The sequence below is a fragment of the Littorina saxatilis genome, linkage group LG1 (genome assembly GCF_037325665.1).
Source record: "Littorina saxatilis isolate snail1 linkage group LG1, US_GU_Lsax_2.0, whole genome shotgun sequence".
NCBI classification, from domain to species: Eukaryota; Metazoa; Mollusca; class Gastropoda; order Littorinimorpha; family Littorinidae; genus Littorina; species Littorina saxatilis.
In genome coordinates this window covers 18,612,998-18,637,003 of record NC_090245.1, presented here as the reverse complement: position 1 = coordinate 18,637,003, position 24,006 = coordinate 18,612,998, and the positions used below count along the sequence as shown (strand labels likewise).

Genomic DNA, 24,006 nt, shown 5'->3' with positions numbered 1-24,006 from the left:
ATTAAAATCAATTTTTGGCAAACAGATTTAAAAGTGATTGCATTGTATTTCTCAGCTTCTCCTAAATTCAAAAATATATAGATGTGTCATGTTTACTCTAAAAATTCCCCCCGCGGGTTAGGGGGAAGAATTTACCCGATGCTCCCCAGCATGTCGTAAGAGGCGACTAACGGATTCTGTTTCTTCTTTAACCCTTGTTAAGTGTTTCTTGTATAGAATATAGTCAATGTTTGTAAAGATTTTAGTCAAGCAGTATGTAAAAAATGTTAAGTCCTTTGTACTGGAAACTTGCATTCTCCCAGTAAGGTTATATATACATTGTACTACGTTGCAAGCCCCTGGAGCAATTTTTCGATCAGTACTTTTGTGAACAAGAAACAATTAAGAAGTGTCTCTATCCCATCTCCCCCCTTTCCCCGTCGCGATATAACCTTGAACGGTTGAAAACGACGTTAAACACCAAATAAAGAAAGAAACTCTAAAAATGTGCTCAGAATGAAAGAAAATAAGTTCAGTAAGTACTATACTGACCCGTGCTTCGCGTCGGCGAGCTTGACCCGTCTCGGTCTTCGGTATGGAAACCGAGTCACGTGAGTTGATCGTCCGCGTTCATTGGCTGACTACCAATAGAACGTGTTTTCAGATTTTAGAGCATGCTCTAAAACACAAAACACGATGCGAAAACACGAAACAGTGTTTTCCGAAACGCGTTTTGTCACACGGGAAACAAACTGTTTTGTGTTTGTGTTGAAAGAAAACACTGTTTTGTGTTGTGCGTCTGACATAGCCTTTAGTAATAATGTATTCAGTCTTTAGTAATAATGTATTCAGTCTTTAGTAATAATGTATTCTGTCTTTAGTAATAATGTATTCTGTCTTTAGTAATAATGTATTCTGTCTTTAGTAATAATGTATTCTGTCTTTAGTAATAATGTATTCAGTCTTTCGTGATTATGCAATAATTTATTCTGTCTTTAGTATCAATGTATTCTGTTTTTAGTATTAATGTATGATGTCTTCTTTTCAGAGAATGCCACAAGATTGAAGCAAGAGCTACTTGATCTGAGAAAGAACTGCAGTGTCGGTATGTTTAATTACCGTTTTCAGGGCACTGATGATCTGTAGTTGATTTTTGTATATAAGGTTTTTCAAATTACCCAACAAACACAATTCTGGAGGATTTTGGTCCGGAAAATAAGCGTAGCTATACACCGTTCATTGTCAAATCTAGGACAGTTTGTCAATCACAAAATCAAGATATTTTCAAAACTTTTTAACCTAGAAATTTGACACATTGTGAAACAATCAGAGATTCACACATTAACTAAAAGTAATATATTCCAAATATGATTAAAAGTGCTTCAGTATTGGGAAGATCGGCGCAATACTGTAACCCATTATTTGTCTTCACTCAAGGCTAAGGAAAGAGAGGCAGTCTTACTCTTAGAGTGTGCCGTGACACCTGTTGTGAGAAAAGTTGTCCTTGATCATCGCTATGGACACCACTGTCTGTATGCATTGACTGACCGGATGGTGTTTCAGTATGGACTGAGAGAAGGTGTTGTGGACAACTGGTTTTATTTTACTGAAGAAACTGAAGACACTGATCTACAATACAGCATTATCCTTTGCTGTCTCAGACGATGGTGCGATGTTGACCCGCTTAGGTACGCCGATCAGATAGAAAGAATGAAACAACACATCGAGGCGTGTTGCCATGTCATGCTAGACTGCAGTGGCACACAGTGATGGTGAGCCGACCACGCCTTCATAACACGCCTGACGCTGCTGACGGACACGGACTTCACGGACTTCACGTTCCACCAGGAACACTCTTCTTCGTTGACCCAGATCCACACTATTCGCTTTGTTGAACTTTCCCCAACTGTGCCTTCGTGAAATATATATCGAGAAAAAACTCTGTTGACAAACAATCGAACAATCAACAATAACATGGCATACCATGCTATACGACTAACGATACACATGTTATCGTTGTCCTGTCGCGTTTCGTTCTTTTTCATTTTCTTTTCTTTTTTTCCTTTTGCTTTTTTTTCTCTTGTCGAAAAGGTTGTAAGCTGAAAGAATAATAAAAAAAAAATAATAAAAAACAACAAAAAAAGTGCTGGTAAAAGTAATATTTTAAATGTGAAAGAATTTGCAGAATATATATATATATATATATATATATATATATATATATATGAGGCATTGCACATCGCTCAGACCGCACAAAACATACAGTCCTGGGCCCGCTACACAGCAGCTCACAGTATACGTTTTGTACGTTCAGCGTATACTTTCTGGTGGTATCAGCGGAAAATCCTTATCGGAACTACCAGCTGAACGTATACGGTCTCTTTAGATATATATATTGACGTGACGTCACACGGTATACTGACGAATCGTCGCGTTTGGAGTTGAAAATGGCCGACGTCCGCTTCGGGTACCGAATCGGCATTTTCAGGCAATTTTACATGTTTGCAACACTCATACCGTTTGGTAAACAGTAGTATTAGCTTTACACTTTATATTTTATACAATAGAAGTGTCTTAATAACCTCATTCTATCAAAACAACCTTTTACAGAGCTAAAAAGGGGAGGTAATTTTTGCAAAGCCTCACTGAGTAGCCTGCCCCTGCCCCCCCCCCCCCCCCCATCTCCGATTGAAATTTGATATTTTTAAACCTATTTCGTTTATTTAACTCAAAACATAAACACAGGGTAAGTTGACACAGCTGTCAGACTTTTTAACTATCTTCTACGTAGAAATCGAATCGCAATCTGAAATGTGAAAAGCAGGGTGCCTTATTATTCTTTTTCGAAAGAGTCCTGTGTGGTAGACCAAAGGGAGATCACTCCATATGCCCGTTTCAAGGCGCGAGTTTTCCACAAGAAACGTCTCGACGGATTCACACTCACAGTAAGTTTGTTTAAATCTTTGCAATTCGATTGATTGATGTGTCAGAGTTTAATTCTGTATGTAGCTATTGTTTTTACAAGGGCCGGTTTAGTTGCTGCGTCGAGGTAATGAAAACCCGTGTATGTTCTAATCTTCTATTCCGATCTTGACTAGTAAAACTAATACTAGTATGAGTATGATGAGTCTTGAGTCTGACATGCTTTTCTACATCAGTCCAGGGTTCCACATCACGTAGAATTAAGGGTATAATACCCTTTGACCCTCCAAATCACGTACGAGATGCTCTCTGAAGAGGTATAAATACGTAACTGTTTTCTCTGTGAGCGCCTAGCCACAAGCATGTCATGCCTTAATTTGACTTTTTTTTTAAAGAAACACTGGTCTAGAAATGTACCTACAGGATATCAACCCACTTTTGTTTGACATAGACCCTTTCTTTCCCACTTAACAGGAACCACACTGGGGGAGTGCATAAAAAAAAGTCTTCAACTCTAATCTTCAATAACGTTTATCCTGGACTATGAGTGTGATTGATAGACTCATAGTGATACACTCACTTTGCTGAAATATCTCTTGCCGTAACCGGCACGGTTGGCCTAGTGGTAAGGCGTCCGCCCCGTGATCGGGAGCTCGTGGGTTCGAACCCCGGCCGGGTCATACCTAAGACTTTAAAATTGGCAATCTAGTGGCTGCTCCGCCTGGCGTCTGGCATTATGGGGTTAGTGTATGCTAGGACAGTGATGTTCCCAGGGGTCGGCCCTCGGCCCTGGGCCGGATACCTTGGTCTAATGACCGGTACCTTGTGTCTCTGGCGGACAAATGTCCGATAAGTTTATGTCAGAGACGGACACTGACCGATCGTTTTATTGCCACGTCGGACATGGCAACATTGATCCGTTTATTTAGATCAGGCATCAGATGATACGTCTCCTAATCTCCGAATCGGCAACGTCTTCTGTTGTTTGGTTTAGTAACTTCGCCGTTTGAAGACCGCGCAGTTTAAGAATTTCCGAAAGTTCAACTTCCGGTTGTATAGATTCTAGAAACTGCGAATGCGATCATGCCGCCTGCGAAGAAATTGAAACCGGACACTATATGCTGTTTTGATTTAATTTGTGTTTCATGTGTCTTTGCTTTGTTTTTGTATGATGTGTGTAAGAGAGTGCTGATTCCAGGTTCAGTTTGACATATTTCCCTAAGTTCCAGTAAATCGGTATGTACTCAATTTAAAACACACACACACACACACAGAGACACACACACACAAGAACTAGAAGAAGGCAAGTTTGGAATACAATTACAATATATTTCTCTCTCTGGTGTGTGTCACAGTGTGTGTGTACCAAAGGAGGATGTGGACGGCTTATTTCTTTCCACGTGAAATGACCGATTGTTTTTTACAGTTCAGGACAAATGTCCTATACTTTCAGCAAGGCTAGGACATTTGTCCTATAAGGACAAAATCCAAGGAACATCCCTGTCGGTGTCAGAATAATGTGACTGGGTGAGACATGAAGCCTGTGCTGCGACTTCTGTCTTGTGTGTGGCGCACGTTAAATGTCAAAGCAGCACCGCCCTGATATGGCCCTTCGAGGTCGGCTGGACGTTAAGCAAACAAACAAATCTCTTGCCGTTGTTGACGTAAAAGTTCTTCAGTATAAATATATGATATATAGAGAATACTACATGGCTTGCTGTGTCGTACCAGATTTACATGAGTTGTTTTTTTAAATATTGAACTGCGAGCGAAAGCGAGCTGTTCACTATTTGAAAAAGCAACGAGTGTAAATCTGGTACGGAACAGCATGCCATGTAGTATTCTGTTTATCCTACATACTGTACTTACGTGTATTTTACTGAAAATGTCCTGCATTCGAGGCAGCTAAATTGAAGACGCTTGTTTTAGAACCTCGATCTCTTCTAAAGCCTCGTGCAATCTATTACGTCAAAGCAAAGAAACGTCACTCTGAAAGTGTGGCGTGACGTGTTAGTTCTAAAGATTCATCGAGGGTAATAAGCGAGCGCAATTTGTGTTTCTATAATAATGTTTGTCTCGGTGACTTTGGCATCATAAGCAGTGGAAAAACAGGTCCCTGCCAGACTTGCTTGACATGACCTCATTTACATGATATACACACGTGTGATTTGAACGATTATTATCTCACGGGTGTCTCTCTCACGTATGTAGATTAAAAAAATTGATAAGTATACATTGTGTGTCACTTTGTGTTTCAGATTGCCTGCAGATAAAAAAAGCTGTCAAGATGCCCCATCATGCATTCCATGTGTTTATGTCTAGTCAATTAAAGAACGGTATGAATTTTTTTATTTCTTTATTTTTTTGTGGATAAAAATGAAGTTTATAAGCAATCAGCTTGTCAACCGAAGCTGCTATAAATCATCAGGTGTCTAAAACCAAAAGGCGCTGACTTTTTAAAAAAAAAAATTTACGTGTCTAGGGATGTTCACATCCTCGGCTGGCCAATGACAATTCTAGTCAAATCAACCCTTTTGGTTGTAGTATTCAGTTTTAAAGACATTTAAACACTGCAGATCAACTGTGGTACGTACCGGGCCAGCAAAATTTCCGCCGGGCTATTGACTTTAAACCACAAAAAGAACATAATTGAACCGATACTTTACTGGGTGGTCTCCCTTTTATTGAATTGCATAAATATTTTCTTCACAAAAACCATGTGCATGGCGCCATGATGTTCTTTTTTCAAGTTTCCTTTTTGGGAGAGGCACCCCCGGAATCTGCGTAGCGGTATTGTGAACCGTTCACGGAGCTGTCTCACCCTGAAATACCGATCCTGAGCCGGTGTGGTAACTCTAGGTCGGCCTGACCTTGGTCTGTCCAGTACACTTTAAGTGGCATTTAAAAAGCTCCATTCATGCACATACAGTTTGTTGGGACACACCAACATGCCTTGCAACATCTTCATTAGTTGTACCTGCTTGCAACCGGACAATAGCATTATGGCACTGGGCTTTAGTCAGTCGTGGCATTTTCCGCACCTTAATTGCAGGCGCGGGGTCACAGAATTGCGGTTGATATGGCTTTCTCATCTCTGCCACTTGAGGCTTAGACAGAGGCAAAAACATCACGGCGCCATGCACATAATTTTTGTGCAGAGAAGATTTTTGCAATTCAATAAAAGGGCGACCACCCAGTAAAGTATCGGTTTTATTATATTCTTTTTGTGGTTTAATGGTTTGCAACAATGCAACTGACAAATTTCAAACTTAATTTTGGTGCTTTCCTCTAACATAATTATTTGACAAAAATCAATGTTTACCTGTGTCAAGTTTCTTTTTTGGGAGAGAATATATATATGTACGTAGATAAAGTAGAATTCCGTGTTAAAACAATGACAAGTATGAGTGAACTGCAGTTATATTACAGACACAACATAAATAGATAACAACGTTGATATTGTCAAGAACCATTGATTCATTGTTCAACACTATGTTTTAGCTCAAGGCTCCCGCGCTGAAACCTTCAAAGAGGGTGGATCAAGGTGGAAGAATGCTTCCCCTGAGGAAAAAGAAGCGTGCAGGGTGAAGGCTGCTGCAATGAATGCGTCAAGCAAGGCAGACCACAACAAGCTGAGAGACAAGCTTCGGAGTGTGGTAAAGTATTTTTACGTTTCAGATGTGGATTGCACGAAACAGATTGCTAACAAATTTCAGTAAGTGCAACTTCCATGGAGACCATTGCAAACGCCTACAGGGCTAACACCTTTCCCGTTCTCAATGGAAATCCATTTTTTGAAAACTTATAAAACCAGAGAATCCGGTTTCTAAAAAAAGAAAAAAAAAGGTATTATTTTCATGCATTTTGGTACCAGGAAAGGTTGTTCCTTAAGAAAAGAAACAATATTTAAAAAAAAAAGGGGGGGGGGATTTGATCATCCCTGTACTGTAACTGTAAAGTGGAAGCTTCCTTTACCTCTGTGATTATGTGGAAAAGCAGGGTATCCAAGTTGTCAGCGCCTATGAGTGATTGTAGTTTTCCTGTCATGTTGACCATGCATAAATACCAGTAACAGCTATTGTGTTTTCAGCGTAGCAATAGGGTCCGATATTTAGACGAGACAAGTATAATGCGACGAGTCGAAGACGAGTCGCATTATACTTGTTCGAGTCTAAATATCGGACCCTATTGCTACGCTGAAAACATAATAGCGATTATATAGCTGTTATGACCTTGATTCGTTGTTCCAAACTTACAAAATGACAGTTTTTGCGTCGATGCGTTGATCTCAGGTTTTGATAGCAGACGAACTTCTTACGCACATCATGTTCGCGCAGACATGCACACCGCTACACGCTTTCTGACTTTGGAAGAAAAACTGACTCCAAGTGCATTCGATTTCACAACACAGTTGTTGAAACTGCCAGCTTTTTAAGTTGTCAGTGTATGCTGTTGTCGATAGAAACATCGCCACGTGGTACAGATGTGTAAACCGAAACCATGCGTCGGCCATTTTACTCAATATGCTTTTGGATATTGCGGAAAATGGCCGACTTCGGCAGCTACACGCTTTCTGACTTTGGAAGAAAAACTGACTCCAAGTGCATTCGATTTCACAACACAGTTGTTGAAACAGCTTTTTAAGTTGTCAGTGTATGCTGTTTTCGATAGAAACATCGCCGCGTGGTACAGATGTGTAAACCGGAACCATGCGTCGGCCATTTTACTCAATATGCTTTTGGATATTGCGGAAAATGGCAGCAATATGCTTTGATGATCGGGAGATACCATCCAATCACAGCCCCCGAATTCCCCCACGTGTTCATCAGAATAGCTATATTGTTGGATAAAACAGAAAAAAACTCAATCTGAAAAGAAGAGAATGCTGTGAAAACTTGTGATGCTCAATTTTTGATACAATTGACCATGTATGAGTGTGCATGTGTAAGAAACAAAGAACAGGGACGTGCTGAATACACAGTGTTATTGATGTCTTCATACGTGATTATTTCTTTCTTTTCCCCAGTTAGTTGACTTCAAGAACGCTGGATTGGACACTTGCGTCTTCCTGTATGACAGGGAGAAGGCCAATCCAGCGTGCGAAATGTATGGTGACGGGGCCATTTTCAAAGTCCTCAAGGATTCCAGAATTCTCAGCAGAGAAATAGCCTCAGCCTGTAAGAATATAATTATCAGCATTTCACTGTGTTTGTGTTTATGTTAAAGGCACAGTAAGCCTCCCGTAAACCATCACAGATATGGTCAGGCTCTTACACACAGTACAAACACCCTTTCATTTAAACACTCACCGATTGAGAACATCCTAGGTGCCCTCCGTAAAGAGCGAACAATTTTCAAAGAATTTATTTTTGCGTGGTTTATCTTACCCCTGAGCCATCGTGAACCCGTGTGATCCAGTTTCCCTTTTTCACAATGTAGTCGTCAGTTAGTCATTTGAATGCGACTCGATGTGAGCTTATCTACAATAGCACGTTTTTATGCACGAAACAAACGGCTGTGGTTCACAAGAACTCTAGCGATGGCTTTTGACTGTTGAGAGGAACGGCGATATGTACTGATAAACCGTCGTCTGCTACGACCCTTGCGTGACCCTGCTTCCGGGCTTTTCTGAATGAGACGCGAAGGGAAGTAACTCATTTTTGACAATCTGCAAAATTAATTATTTAAAAATTGCTCGCTCTTTACGTAGGGCACCTAGGATGTTCCCGTTTGGTGAGCGTTCAAATGGAAGGGTGTTTGTACTGTGTGTACTATAAAAGCCTGACAGTAGTTTACGGGAGGCTTACTGTCCGGGCGTGATTTCCGGTATTGAATATTCATAACAGCCAGCACCAAAACGAGGCGCCATTATTGGTAAAAGCTAAGTCCACGAAAATAAATTCTTTGAAAATTTCTCACGCTCGACAGAAAGCAGCCAGGATGTTCCCGTTCGGTGAGCGTTCAAATGGAAGTATGCTTGTACTGTATGTAGACGCTCGGGGAGCTCTGTGATGGTTTACGGGAGGCTTACTGTGCCTTTAATCAACTTCAAATTATTATGAGGAAAAAAAAGATGGTGCTTGATGTGCCTTTTATCATTTGTTTTAATTGTTGGGTCAAATTGTTACTTTCTTTATGAAGCAAACTGTGATAGTGTTGATATATTTAGGTAGTTCATCAAGACAGCTACATTGCTCACAGAACTGGCATCATTCATTACAATTTATCCCTCTGGGGGATAAAAATCTTATATGTTTTCCAGCTGTATACCTGGTTCCAAGTTAATATATATTCTGTTAAATTAAACTGATGCAGCTGTCCAGCAGGTTAGCAATGCTGTTTATGTTCCAACACCTGCTGAGAAAATAATTAGAATTGCTGTGTATTTTGGGGGTAAATCCCAAACTCATTCTGGTGTGTGCACCAGTTGTAAATGTTCATGTTATTTTTCTTTCACGTTGCAGATACATGCAAGGTGACAACAGCTCTGCCACCTAGCCTCATGAGGGAAAAGGTTCGAGCACATTTGAACCTTGCCACAAGTAAGACTTTTTCTTATACCCCGACCCACTCACCACCAACACGCGAGTTCATCGTAGTTCACAATTTCTTGCGGAAATTATTACTGGCTCTTAATGATCACTCAAGATTACGTGGGTTTAGCTTTAGGTCATGGGAGTTTAGGAAAACACACGTGTGAACACTTCCACTGATCAGCAAGCCATTGGTGGCAATTTGTGGCTCTGATGTTTATATTATTGAAAGAAAACGATTAAGCGCATGCTGCATAACATACACATCAGAGTAAGTTGTAATCTGGATCACAATAAAGCTGACATGTTGACATGAGAGCAACAAACACAAAATAATCTTGAAGAGTGTATATATTTATCTTTCAGCTGTTTGGATTGATGTACTTTATGTTGTTTCAGGGGCCTGTCCTGGAATGGGGAGCTGTTTCCCTTACAAGGAAGTCCACAAGAAGGAGGTCAAAGCGCATGGCTGGCCTGAAGGCGTAAATGTGCGCGACCCCAGCTCCATGGGGAAAAAAGATCTACTGGCCTTGCTAAATGCAACCATTACTTTGGAGAAATGGTATGTGATGCATTGTCTTCCATTTTCAGTTTGGTACATACCTGAAAATGTCTTGGAGTACAATGCACTTAAGAGTGGTACTGTGTTTGTTTGTCAGAAGGTATAAAAGGCATATTGTGTAGCCCCTTTAGCCATTACTTTGAAGAAGGAAAACCACTAGAAGCATTTAGGTAGCGGAACACAAGGAAAGCACTTTGTATTTGACTGTTAGATTTATACTTTTTCTTGTGGAATGTATTAATTTAAGCGTCAATGTTTGAAGAATTAAGGTATTCCTACATACTGTGTCTTTTCCTGTAAATGTAACGTATTATCGGTAAACTGAAAATGGCTAAATTTCTGCTACAGTGCTGTTGACTCCGTTGAGCCTGCTGTGCCTGGAGTCAGCGGGTTGCTACGTATATATGGACAAGAAAAAGGTATGGAAGGTTTAGTGTTCTTTGTGCAAGTGACAAGTACCTTTTTTGTGTGGAAAAGTTTAACTCTTTTGCTGCCTGTAGGATGTCAGCTGACGGCCTGGGTAACTTGCTTTAACGAGCAAAACTTTTCTTTACTTTAAGGCACAGTAAGCCTCCCGTAACCATCACAGATACTGTCAGGCTTTTACACACAGTACAAACACCCTTTCATTTAAACACTCACCGCTTTAAAACATCTTAGGTGCCCTCCGTAAAGAGCGAGCTAATTTCAAAGAATTTATTTTTGTGTGGTTTATCTTACCCCATAGGCATTGTGAACCCGTGTGATCCAGTTTGCCTTTTTTCACAATGTAGTCGTCAGTTTGTGATTTCCAATGCGACTCGCTGTAAGCTTATCTGCAATAGCACGTTATTATGTACCTCTAAATCCAAACACAACAGAGGGCTGCAATTCACAAGAACTCTAGCGATGGCTTACGACTGTTCAAAGGAACTGGTACTATGCAGAACCGTCGTCTGCTTCGAGAAAGATGTTTTGTGTTACACGTTTCCGGGCTTTTCTTTTTTCAAACTTTCAAAACTTTTAATTGTACTAATCTTGTCTTGATGAAAAATTCTTTTATGATTTGAGAATGTTTGTGTAACAAGCTGTCAATTTGTTATTTAGATTTTAAGTTAGGTCTAGCGCCAAAACGCACCGTTCGATTTTGTTAACAGACAATCAGCAAAAATCATTCTTTTAAAATTGCTCGCTTTTTACGTAGGGCACCTCGGATGTTCAAAAGCAGTGAGTGTGTAAATGAAAGGGTATTTGTACTGTGTGTAAAAGCCTGACAGTATCTGTGATGGTTTACGGGAGACGTACTGTGCCTTCAACAACAGCAGAAGAAGAACAAAAACAAACAATGTGTATGTGGAGTATTCATTTTTACATCATGGTCACACTGTTGTCAATTAAGTTAATATTTTTCTCAGTTGTGTCTTTATGATTACTCCAGAGGCAGGGAAATAGCTCAATCGGTAGCTGCGCTTGTTTCTAAACCAGTTATCTCTATCGGCGTGCATCTAATACCCATGTTTGAGGAAGGATTTATATGACATTATGAGTCTACTCCATGCAGACTCTCGTCGTGTCCATATAATCTTGTGTGCACATATGCGCATCATAAAGGAGCTAAATTTACAGCGAAAGTATCAGGGCTTGGAAATATAAAAACATGCATGTAAGAAAAATAAATGTACTTAAAGGCAACTTGCTTTTCCATGTGAAAACAGTTCAGATTTCCATGAGGGTAACCTCACAGGATTATAAGAAATCTTATCCTAATCTTATGCTTTTCATTTTTACATTTAGTCAAGTGTTGACTAAATGTTTTAACATAGAGGGGGAATCGAGACGAGGGTCGTGGTGTATGTGCGTGTGTCTGTGCGTGTGTGTGTGTGTGTAGACCAAACTACTGGACCGATCTTTATGAAATTTGACATGAGAGTTCCTGGGAATGATATCCCCGGACACTTTTTTCGTTTTTTCGATAAATACTTTTCATGACGTCATATCCGTCTTTTGGTAAAAGTTGAGGCGGCACTGTCACACACTCATTTTTCAATCAAATTGATTGACATTTTTGTAAAGCAATCTTCGACGAAGGCCGGACTTCAGTATTGCATTTCAGCTTGTTGGCTTAAAAACTAATTAATGACTTTGGTCATTAAAAATCTGAAAATTGTAATAATTTTTGTTTTTATATAAACCGATCCAAATTTACGTTTATCTTATTCTACATCATTTCCTGATTCCAAAAACATATAAATATTTGGATTAAAAACAAGCTCTGAAAATTAAAAATATAAAAATTATGATCAAAATTAAATTTCCAAAATCGATTTAAAAACAATTTCATCTTATTCCTTGTCGGTTCCTGATTCCAAAAACATATAGATATGATATGTTTGGAATAAAAACACGCTCAGAAAGTTAAAACGAAGAGAGGTACAGAAAAGCGTGATATGCAGCACAGCAAAACCACTAACGCGCTGAACAGGCTCGTCAGTTTCACTCCGTTATGCACAAGCGGCGGACTACGGTCATTGTGAAAAAATGCAGTGCGTTCAGTTTCATTCTGTGGGTTCCACAGCTTGACTAAATGTAGTAATTTCACCTTACGCGACTTGTTCCTTGTTTCTTCTTTTTAATTAACAGAATGTCAATACTGACAGTTCTAATTTTTGTATTGGTTGAAGAAACTGTGGACATCATTATTCATGATTTCAGAATGAAGATTACTACAAAACGTTGACACACATCCTTTTCCTGTGTTTAGTCAGGACGGCATACCAATTAGTTCTTGGTACATGGAGTTATTGTGTGGATATGTGCACCGAAAGAGATGTAACATGTATATTGTGTATTATTTTCAGAAGAAGCAAATGCTGCTGCCAACATAACAACACTTCAGGAAGAAGCGTTCATAACAGGAGGTAGGTGTTTGTATGTGTGATGAGTTAGGTGGCAAAGAAGAGTTGGTTACTGTAAGTTTGAAAATGTATGCAGAAAAGATAATGCAAACAGCATAATTATATATCAGATTTGGTGTATAAACTCTTGAGCCTTAGATAAGTTATGTTAAAAGTGTACCCTTAGCAAACAATTGTACAAGGATTTGCACACAATGCAACTACCAATTATGGCCAACAGTCAACGAAAGAGTAGACTTTTCTGCAGAATACAGTCGGGCCCGCTTATAAGGAGCGCTCTGGGACGAATTTTTTACTCCTTATAACCGAGGTTCCTTATTACAGAGCTCTCAGATGTAAGGAGTAACCCAAGCCCAACTACCTTATAAGCGGGCTTCTGCATTTTCAGTGTCAGTATTAGCAATTCTTCTTCTTCTCTCTCTCTCTCTCTCTCTCTCTCTCTCTCTCTCTCTCTCTCTCTCTCTCTCTCTCTTAATAAATATTTATTTATTTAGAGAGAGAGAGAGAGAGGAGGGGGGGAGTTTTGTACTGAGGAACCGGTAGAACAAAACTATAGAATCGAACCTTACCTTGAATCTGAAAACCATTTAGGCAGATTTTCATCTGCAGTTTAGCAGTGCGTGACCAATTCCGCGATAAAGAAATAACAGTCTGGAATAGTAAGACCTTTTTACCTTGCACAAGCTTTTTACAACATCTGGAGCATGTTCCACGCCTCTGATCGCCTTTACTTCTGCAATCTGGACAAACATTAAATCTGATGTGTATGCTAATTGCTATGCAGGAATCATGAAATACAATACCATTTATAAAAAAAAATTATAAAAAACTATAGGAGCCACGAACTGCGCCGGATGGCTTGCTGATCACTTGAAGTTTTCATACGGCACTTGTGTTTGTACAGAATTCTGTTTTTTTCATAAATATTGTCATGGAATTGATAGGATTCCTAATTATGTACACGTAGTGCAAGCTGTCTTGAAGCAGTCAAGCTATACACATGCTTTGTAGTGCAATATGTATTTATCCAGCTGGCATTCTGTGACTTCATTAAGACAAACTTGTCTGATTCCTTATAGTAAAACATGTTTCCTTGATGTTACTTTGCAGAAGAAGCAACTACTGATGCAGCTGAGATAAGTCATGCAATGCTGACTGAGGCTACAGGTAGGGAGATTGTGTTGCATGAAAATCTAAATACATGTACAACAGATATTGTAGAAGGCATATACTTGCACTGTAAAGCCTACAACTAATTCTTGAAAATGCCCCCAAAAAATGGGTAGAAAAAAGGAGGGCTTTTCATTGGGAATTAAAGGATATAATTTTGTCACAGGCAATGCAACTGCTTGGCAGTTCACTCTTTCCTATTTGCTGCTAGAAACACAACAGGTTTTTTTGTTTTTTTAACTTTCGCTCAGGTGGTGTCATTTTCATCTGTATTCTATTAGTTCTTGTACTACATAGAAGTTATCACAACGTCTTGAACTGGTTTTTTTCCTTTTGTATCGCACAATTATGCTTAGGAAGAAGGCTAATTCTGTAGATGTGGCAGTGACCTAAAACAGTAAATTAATTGGTATTGATCTTTTCAATGCAACATAATTATTAGATGGCTTGGATCATCAGTGGTTTGCTGTAGGTGTAATTGTGGGATTTTTTCAGATATTGGGGAACTTCTTCACACTTTGCAGAGCCGATCGCAGGAATCCGACAACAGAGGTTTGTGTTTTGTTGCTTCTTTTTTTGTATAGTTATATTGGTGTACGTGTGTCTGTAAGGAGTATGTTCCCTGGTGTACATATTATTTATTTCTCATTGTGAACTACACTTAATCTGTTGTGTACGTGTTGAAGTTATTTTAATAGCTAGTTAGTAGAAAGTGAGGAAAATAGAAAATTGTCACTAATTTATAAAACCATCTGTTTTGTTGGAGTCGTGGTTAGTCTCCAAATAGATGTTTTCCAGAAATAACAGTCTGGAATAGTAAGACCTTTTTACTTTGCACAAGCTTTTTACAACATCTGGAGCATGTTCCACGCCTCTGATCGCCTTTACTTCTGCATGCAATCTGGAAAAACATTAAATCTGATGTGTATGCTAATTGCTATGCAGGAATCATGAAATACAATACCATTTATAAAAAAAAATTATAAAAAACTATAGGAGCCACGAACTGCGCCGGATGGCTTGCTGATCACTTGAAGTTTTCAATCGGCACTTGTGTTTGTACAGAATTCTGTTTCTTTCATAAATATTGTCATGGAATTGATAGGATTCCTAATTATGTACACGTAGTGCAAGCTGTCTTGAAGCAGTCAAGCTATACACGTGCTTTGTAGTGCAATATGTATTTATCCAGCTGGCATTCTGTGACTTCGTTAAGACAAACTTGTCTGATTCCTTATAGTAAAACATGTTTCCTTGATGTTACTTTGCAGATGAAGCAACTACTGATGCAGCTGAGGTAGATCATGCACTGCTGACTGAGGCTACAGGTAGGGAGATTGTGTTGCATGAAAATCTAAATACATGTACAGTGGATATTGTAGAAGGCATATACTTGTACTGTAAAGCCTCCAACTATTTCTTGAAAATGCCCCCAAAAATTGGTAGAAAAAAGGAGGGCTTTTCATTGGGAATTTAATAATACAATTTTGTCACAGGCAATGCAACTGCTTGGCAGTTCACTCTTTCCGATTTGCTGCCAGAAACACTAACATTTTCTTTTGAAACTTTTGCTCGGGTGGTGCCATTTTCCTCTGTATTCTATTAGTTCTTGTTAACCCGTGATTTGTAAAAATGTAAAAATATTTTACAAATCACGTCGAACCTAAAACCGCGATTTGTAAAAATGTAAAAATGAAAAAATATCGCATTCCACAAAGTAATGCATGCCTTTTATTATTATTATTTTTCTTGTTTAGAGCCTCTACGCTGAGTGGTGGGGGTGGTTTTAGTTCCACATCCCATTTTGGTGCAATCCCATTTTGCCGCCGTCCCATTTTTTGCCCCATCCCATTTTCGCGACATTTCACAAGCCAAACGTCATTTTACTAACATGTCATAACAATAGCGCGACATCCCATTTTGACACCATATCCCATTTGGCCGCCATGCCGTTTCACCGCATTCCATTTCGCCCCCATCCCATTGTCGCGACATTTCACAAGCCAAGCGTCATTTTACTACCGTGTCATAACAATTGCGCAACATCCCATTTTGACACCATCCCATTTGGCCGCCATCACATTTTTTTTATTTATTCTTCTTGTCAAGCCTCACTATACTACTATACTGCGTTATTCAACTAGGAAGACATTCCGTTTTCGCCAAATCCCAATTTTGCCACAATCCAAAATGTCGCGAAATAGGGATGGCGGCGAAATGGGATGACGGCAAAACGGCATGGCGACAACATGGAATGTGGCGCTAGTGGTATGACACGGTGGTAAAATGACACTTGGCCTGTGAAATGTCGCGAAAATGGGATGGGGGCAAAATGGGATAACGGCGAAATGGGATTGCGCCAAAATGGGATGTGGAGCTAATGGTACATGACATGGTGGTAACATGACACTTGGCCTGTAAAATGTCGCAAAAATGGGATGGGGGCGAAATGGGCTCACGGCAAAACGGGATTGCGCCAAAATGGGATGTGGAGTTAATGGTACATGATATGGTGGTAAAATGACACTTGGCCTGAGAAATGTCGCCAAAATGGGATGGGGGCGAATTGGGATAACGGCGAAACGGGACTAATAGATCCCTTGCCTTTGGGGTAGTGCGACGCTGTGACTGCTAGCTTTCCACTGGGAGGAAGCGACCGGAATTTCCCAACAATGGGACATCCTATATAATGAAAAAAAAAAAATCTTAAAATTAACAGTCACGCTACCCCAAAAGTCAAGGGATTTCGTTTTTGTCCCTTGACTTTGGAGATGACAAGAAAATATCGGGCGCAAAAACGTGATTTGTAAAAATTGTTACAAATCGCGAGGCGCGCCCCGTGATTTGTAACAATTTTTACATTTTTACAAATCACGGGTTAACAGTTCTTCTTCTGCATTGAAGTTATCACAACATCTTGAACTGTTATTTTTTCCTTTTGTATCGCACAATTATGCTTAGGAAAAAGGCTAATTCTGTAAATGTGGAAGTGACCAAAAACAGTAAATTAGTTGGTATTGATCTTTTCAATGCAACATATTAGATGACTTGGATCATTAGTGGTTTGCTGTCAGTGTAATTGTGGGATTTTTTTTCAGATATTGGGGAACTTCTTCACCCTTTGGGATTGCAGAGCCGATCACAGGAATCCGACAACAGAACTTCAGATTCTACGACTGCAGGGGAAAGTGGGTCTCGAAAAAGATCATACTACCAATGGGAAGCTGTGGACACAAAAAAGGTTGAGTCATATTTCAAAAGTGACATACAGAAGACTGGGAGAGGTGTGACAGGATCATTGCCTGGCATCAAAGAAATTCAAGCTTTCTTGACAGTGCACGATGTTTTTTGTGGTATTCCACTTGAAAAAAAACAAAAAGTCAGCTTGGTAAGGAGCAAAATATTTAACGAGAGAAAGAAGTTCAGGAGCAAAGTCGCTTTTGACACTGTGTAAATTTCATCTAATTTCATGACTCCCTAAACTCTCAGAGTTCTGATAGAGTTCCAATTTCCCAAAGATTAGGACTATCAGTGTCAGTGGTTATGAAGTGAAAATGATGCAACAACCACTTTTCATTCTCTTTTTCATCCTTTCCTCATCGTGCAGTGTCAAGAAAGCTCTAATTCCTATTAACTCGATGTTCTTTAACTATATTTATACATAAATGCATATTGTAAAGCAGTATGCATTGTTAGATGATCTTCCAGTTGCAGTGTTTAAATGTCGAAGCTGCTTTTCCCAGTTTTACCTAAGAGACCGACTGTATATTGTGTTTTTGTAGTATTGGTAGTATGATCTTCGTGTACACTACATTGCGGTATGCACGTTAAAGATCCCACGATTGACAAAAGGGTCTTTCCTGGCAAAATTGTATAGGCGTAGATAAAAATGTCCACCAAAATACCCGTGTGACTTGGAATAATAGGCCGTGAAAGGTGGATGCAGCGCCTATAGGCTGTTGATCTACTGGCCGATGTGAATGCGTGATATATTTATCACACAGATATGAGGTTCACAAAGATGCAGCAGACTCCCAGGACGAGGATTGAATTTTGAACATTTATGACAGAAAAAGAATGTCCTCTTTGACACCATTATGTTTGTGCATATATTTCACTTTTTGCTTTGTCACCTTCATTTCATCAAGTAGCATGGATGATATTACTATTAAATGTGTGTAAAATGAGCGTGAAGATAGTTTGTGTCAGTGAGGAACCCACAATACTGAGAGAGAAATTGGATTCTCTTCTGCTCATAGGTTGTGTAATAATTAATATGTATTATATATTGATATGCATTTTCTTTATACTGATACATTGGATTCAAATAAGCAAAAATCACTCCAGGGATCTTGATAACACTATTTCAAGCCACCTCACTCGGGTTTACCATGTGTCTACGGCGCGGTTTATCTCCTGAGCATGCGCAGAGGATCAGTATCGGCGCACAACGGCTTGAAAGTGGCTTGAAATAAAGGTTATCAAAATATCAGGATCCCTGTCGCGATACATGTGGCAGTGGTGTCATCACTGCTAACACTAGTACTATGAGTGAGAGTGGTGAGGAATGTGATTGAAGGATCATGAACATGCTCCTACTGGTGATGTGATGTAGTGATGATGTGTGGGTACCTTAATTCGAATTTTTTGTATTGACAAACTATGCAAACAATTATGTACATGTTATCATACATTTCATTGCATTGTTTGCAGTGTAGGTATTCCTTACTGATTTTGTTCTTTTCTCAGAACATTGTTTACTGTAGATACCTTAAAACGAAGTGAGTTAATTTTCATTTTTCCATGATCAAGGCTTTTATGAAAAACCTGGTGCTGATATGTGTCAGCCAAGATCTACAATGTTTTGGTTCATACTCATAGATTTTTGATGGTCCACTTATGTCTTTTGTATAAATGGAAATGAAATAATCCCATGATCGGTGAGTCATTGGCGCTGCCACGTGTATTATCTACTAAAGTGTGGCGTTCGTGAAGATGTGCATGTGCCTGTGTGTGTTGTACTAGTATAACGTATGCGTACATAGAATGACATTGCGGGTTACCTGAACATTGACAATGACGAAAGAAAGATTGTATGTGTGTGTGTGCGCGCGCGTGTGTGTGTGTGTGTGCGTGTGTGTGTGCGTGTGTGTGTGCGTGCGTGTGTGTGACCATGTTTGAATTTATTCGGATTTAGTTCTCTTTCCTTGTTTGTATTATGATTATGTAAGTGTAGAGCGCTCTGGGTTTGTCACCACGAGGTTTACGCGCTATATACAGGCATGGGAATTGTCCGCCAAACAAATTTTTTTTTGTTCCGCCGAAAATGCAAAAGTGTCCGCCGAAAAAATAAAGGGGGGAGGCACACAAAAAAGGCACCGGTTACTTTGGCCTTTGCGCAAAAGCCCGCGAAAACTTTCCGTACTTTGTTCACGCACTGCTACCGCCCGCCTCAGTTATTGAACTTTTATGTTTGAAAGTAAACCAGATTGCACAGATTGTGTTACAAGTTACATTTTCCTGTTTGTCTCAACAGATCAATTTTTTTTTTACAAATTTAAACCATATAATACATGTATATATTTTTGTTCTTCAAAAAAGCAAAAATTGGTACATTTTTGTACTAAAAACTCTGATTCTAAAAACAGAATTTGATGGCAAACTTGGAGCTCAGATGACACCAGATTGCACCATCTGGGTTCTTTGGAGAAAAATTTGTCCGGGGGAGCATGCCCCCGGACCCCCCTAGTAAGACTAGGCGCTTCGCGCCGTCGACTTGACGCTTCGCGTCTTCAGTTATAAATTTTCCGCCTTTTTTACAATTTTCAATTCCCATGCCTGTATATAAGTAATTGTTATTATTATTATTATTAATTAATATCCCATATATTTTGGTATTGCCGGCTTGGTCAAACATTTCGGATTGAATTTGAATATTTGTTAAATAGAAGTTTTATATACAGTCCAAATGTTCTTTTTACATTTGACTTTGCAGACCTTATCGATATCAATTTGCCCAGATTTTTTTGTTGTTGATTTTTTTTGAAAGTCACCATGTGACTCTTCAATACAAAATGTCTTACCACATGTTTGATTTGCCTCAAATCTGTGTGTGTGGGTGCGTGTGTATGTGTGTGAGTATGTTCATAAAAACTGTGGAATCGGACATGAACCTACGACAGATGATTAATGATTACACTCAAAGTACAACACTTCATACATTTACATTAACCCTGCAACCAAAGAACAATAAAGACAGTGTTTCAGAGCAGGTAGTTGACATGACATTTTTAGTGTTTTAGTATTGCAAGGAAAGTTTAGAATTCTAGGAGGCGATGTCAAGGTATATTACCACTATCAATTTCTCCTGGCATTCACATTGAGTGATCTCACCAGGTTATTAGGATTCACGTTCATTCTAAAACGTCTCGCACAAGATCCATCATCTCTGCAAACATGTCGTAACTGGTCAAAGAATTAAGTTCTAATCAAGGAGAAACAAACTTAAGAACGCCCAAATGTACATTTCCTGAGGGACGCATACACAGGCGATAAAACCAGTCGCTGAATGGAGAGAAAAAAAAACTGAACTCGCCTTGAAGTGGCCTTATAATGCTACCACATAATTCAGGGCTTCCCTCGGACGCCCATCTTCAATGTTAAGAGGGTCTATGGGCGGCCTTAGAGGAGTTTTAGAGAGTTCCAATCAACAAGGCGAGCGCCCGATACACTTAATACACATTGTGATCGCGAATAGTGTGAAATGAAGTGACTATTCATCAGAATATTCTAATAGAATACATCAACTATAGGGGAAGGGCTCCTAATATGAACCACTTTTTGTTTCATGCTAATAACTAGCTTGTTTTCTTGCGAAGAAGTTTCATTTTGTGTTTGGTAGTCCTTCTCTCTTAAGTGAACCGTTAGGCCTAGTTAGAGTGAAATAGCTTTGATAGACATTTAGCAAAAATTAAATACAGAAAAAATCACAAATGGTCCATATTAGGCGCCCAGGCTCCTAATATGGACCAGTGAAGCGGCCTTCACAAATCACTGTCAAAAGCCCCCTATACTTCAAAATAACATGATACAACTTATTGTGCATGTCAGACTAATTCAAATATGCTTTAGATTTATCTGTTTCGGGTTGATGGGAGCATTATTTGAAGCACACCAGGAAACTAAAGAAGCATATCAAAAACAGAGTGAAAATAAGTGAAATTATCAACTTCCACAAAAAGAAGACAATTTGATATATTTTTTTGAAAACTCGAGGGCTAGTTATAGGTTGTTTTCAGCAAGCTTCTTAATGAATTAATGAAAATAGCCTTTAGCTTTTATTTTCTTCGATTTGTTGAAGGTGGTCCATATTAGGGGACTCACACATACTTTGAAATTTTGTTATTAGTTTTTGTTTGCAGTAGAAACTCGGGGTCAAAACTGCTAAAAATGTAACAAATACGGTCTTAGCTGTCATATATAGCAATTTTTGTGTGATAAAAGCTTTGGCTGTGGACAGAAACGAGTCCGTTTTAGGCGTCAAATTTAGAGTGAACGCTGCCAAAAGTGAAAAAAGAGAAAAAGCCTAACGGTTTTGAGGTTTGCGTTTCTGCAACTGTTTTGACATGTGCAACTTATTCAGAGAGGGTAAATACAGCGAATGAAATTGTTTTTAGCGCTCTAGCGCCGTTAGTTTGTCAGATCAAGAGGTGGTCCATATTAGGAGCCGGTCCATATTAGGAGCCCTTCCCCTACCTTCTTAGATGGAACACACGCACACAGTAATACACTCACACACACCCACACACACTTTCAACTTGACTTCCTGTTCTTTCTATTTTAATGTTGCCAACATGTCAGATTCCAAATGCATGATGCATACTTACAGAGACATAAGTGTGTCCATGTGCTTGCACTGGCAAGACTAATTGACGACGAGCGACAGTACCTGTGGTTGGCAGGATAACGGAAATGTAATGTGTCCCTGGACCCGTTCTTTAAAGGTATAATGCGTCCCGGGGCCCCCTCCAAGACATTCTAGTATGGTGATATTGGCTCCTGGTGCGTATATGACGCAGGGACCGCACTTCAGTTCGGGAGCCCTGTAATTGTACCACGGACACGAATAGAGACCCCACCTCCACCCCATTACTACCCTCACCTTCTTAACCCAATCCAATGTAATTTGTTTGTGAAATAATATGATCCCATATATTTTGGTATTGCTGGCTTGGTCGAACATTTCGGACTGAATTGGAAGATTTGTTAAATAGAAGTTTTATCCCCGAGTAAGCAGTACTAGGGTCCAACAGACTTTAATTGTGTGTGTGTCTGTCTATCTATCTGTCTGTCTGTCTCGACTTAACAGCTTATTGCTGTGAAACTACTGGGCGCAGTTCGTTCAAAAGTTGATACACTAACTTGATAATAGGTCCGATTGATCGTATTAAAACTTCATAATGTTACCTGGGACCTAAATGCGAAATAAACCACAAAAAAACGACTTGGCGGTGGGAGGAATTCGCGGTGCAACAGCCAGCCAGGCAGTCTGATAGAACGGTGCAAGGTCTCAGCCAACCAGACTATGGCATACTCGTAGCAAAGCCGCCGAATGGTACCGTAAACCAAGAATAGTGACGTAATTACGTCACGGTCGAAAGTCTTTGACGTCAATGCCTCCCTGTAGTCTTTTTCTCTCGCGCGGTGTGTGTGTGTGTGTGTGTGTGTGTGTGTGTGTGTGTGTGTGTGTGTGTGTTCATTTTGTGTACATGTGTCAGTGTTACTGTTTGTGTGCGTGTGCGTGAGTCTCGTGTGTGTGTGTGAATGTCTGAAGAGTACTCGGGTCCAGCGCGAGCGTTTTTTATTTACAGTCCAAATGTTCTTTTTACATTTGACTTTGCAGACCTTATCAATTTGCCCAGATTTTGTTGTTGATTTTCAGTTTTGAAAGTCACCATGTGACTCTTCAATACAAAATGTCTTTCCACATGTTTGATTTGCCTCATATCTGTATGTGTGGGTGCGTGTGTATGTGTGTGTGTATGTTCATAAAAACTGTGGAATCGGACATGAACCTACGACAGATGATTAATGATTACACTCAAAGTACAACACTTCATACATTTACATTACTATAACCCTGCAACCAAAGAACAATAAAGACAGTGTTTCAGAGCAGGTAGTTGACATGACATTTTTAGTGTTTTAGTGTTGCAAGGAAAGTTTAGAATTCCAGGAGGCGATGTCAAGGTAGCCTATAATACCACTATCAAATGTCGTTGCCTTGAATACTGTGATACAGTGGCATTATAATGACAGGACAAAGGTCACAATTATTGGTCTTTTTCTTCTTCAGTGCCATGAACCGTTTCAAAGCTTCAATGAAGAAGAAAAGATTACACACTAGAAACGGTTGTATACCATGTGAATCACTGAATTACTCGGAGTGCGTATCAGTAGCGTTTGCCAGCATTCCGCACAGCGATAAGCCGCTGAAGTATATATATATATATATATATATATATAAACAAAAGATCGAATGAATTTGCGTTATTTTGCGTGTTTCTCGTCTTCCTTAGTTTTATCAGATGGCATACACATATCTCATTTTGTCATAATATGACATTTGGGCTATTTTCCCATGCCGTCACTGATGCCGGTTCCCGCGTGTTTTCACAACTATTCTATCCGTTAGAACTATGTTTAATATACTCCAAAAGTGTTCTACAAGCACAGCATTACACATATTTTACCACAAGAAAAGCATATCGACAGTGAAGCACATTTATTGTAGGCCTAAATCCCGCATCTTGTTTGTTGAATTTAAAGAAACCCGATACTATAGTCCAGACTGCCAGGCTCTTCGCATTCAAAAGCGTGATATCTGCTAAAGAAAAAAAGATGGAATGAATCTGTTTTGTGCATGCTTCTTATCTTCCTTAGTTCT

The 24,006-nt window shown here is 39.5% G+C and overlaps 1 protein-coding gene across 2 annotated transcripts; it reads left to right on the top strand.

Annotated features, from left to right (window-relative positions):
* The first annotated feature begins 2,660 nt into the window (after nt 1-2,660).
* LOC138963768 (uncharacterized) lies at nt 2,661-19,806 on the top strand. 2 transcript variants are annotated; one of them, XM_070335629.1, is made up of 12 exons: nt 2,661-2,924; nt 5,160-5,237; nt 6,403-6,557; nt 7,928-8,078; nt 9,366-9,443; nt 9,834-9,996; nt 10,345-10,415; nt 12,834-12,893; nt 14,001-14,057; nt 14,556-14,612; nt 15,332-15,388; nt 17,159-19,806. In XM_070335629.1, the coding sequence occupies exons 2-12, from the start codon at nt 5,189-5,191 to the stop codon at nt 17,512-17,514; spliced, it is 1,254 nt and encodes a 417-aa protein (XP_070191730.1). In that variant the 5' UTR covers nt 2,661-2,924; nt 5,160-5,188; the 3' UTR covers nt 17,515-19,806. The 2 variants fall into 2 exon arrangements, with proteins under 2 accessions (XP_070191730.1, XP_070191721.1); XM_070335620.1 differs by lacking the exon at nt 2,661-2,924 and having other exon boundaries at nt 4,412-5,237.
* Nucleotides 19,807-24,006: the final 4,200 nt, after the last annotated feature.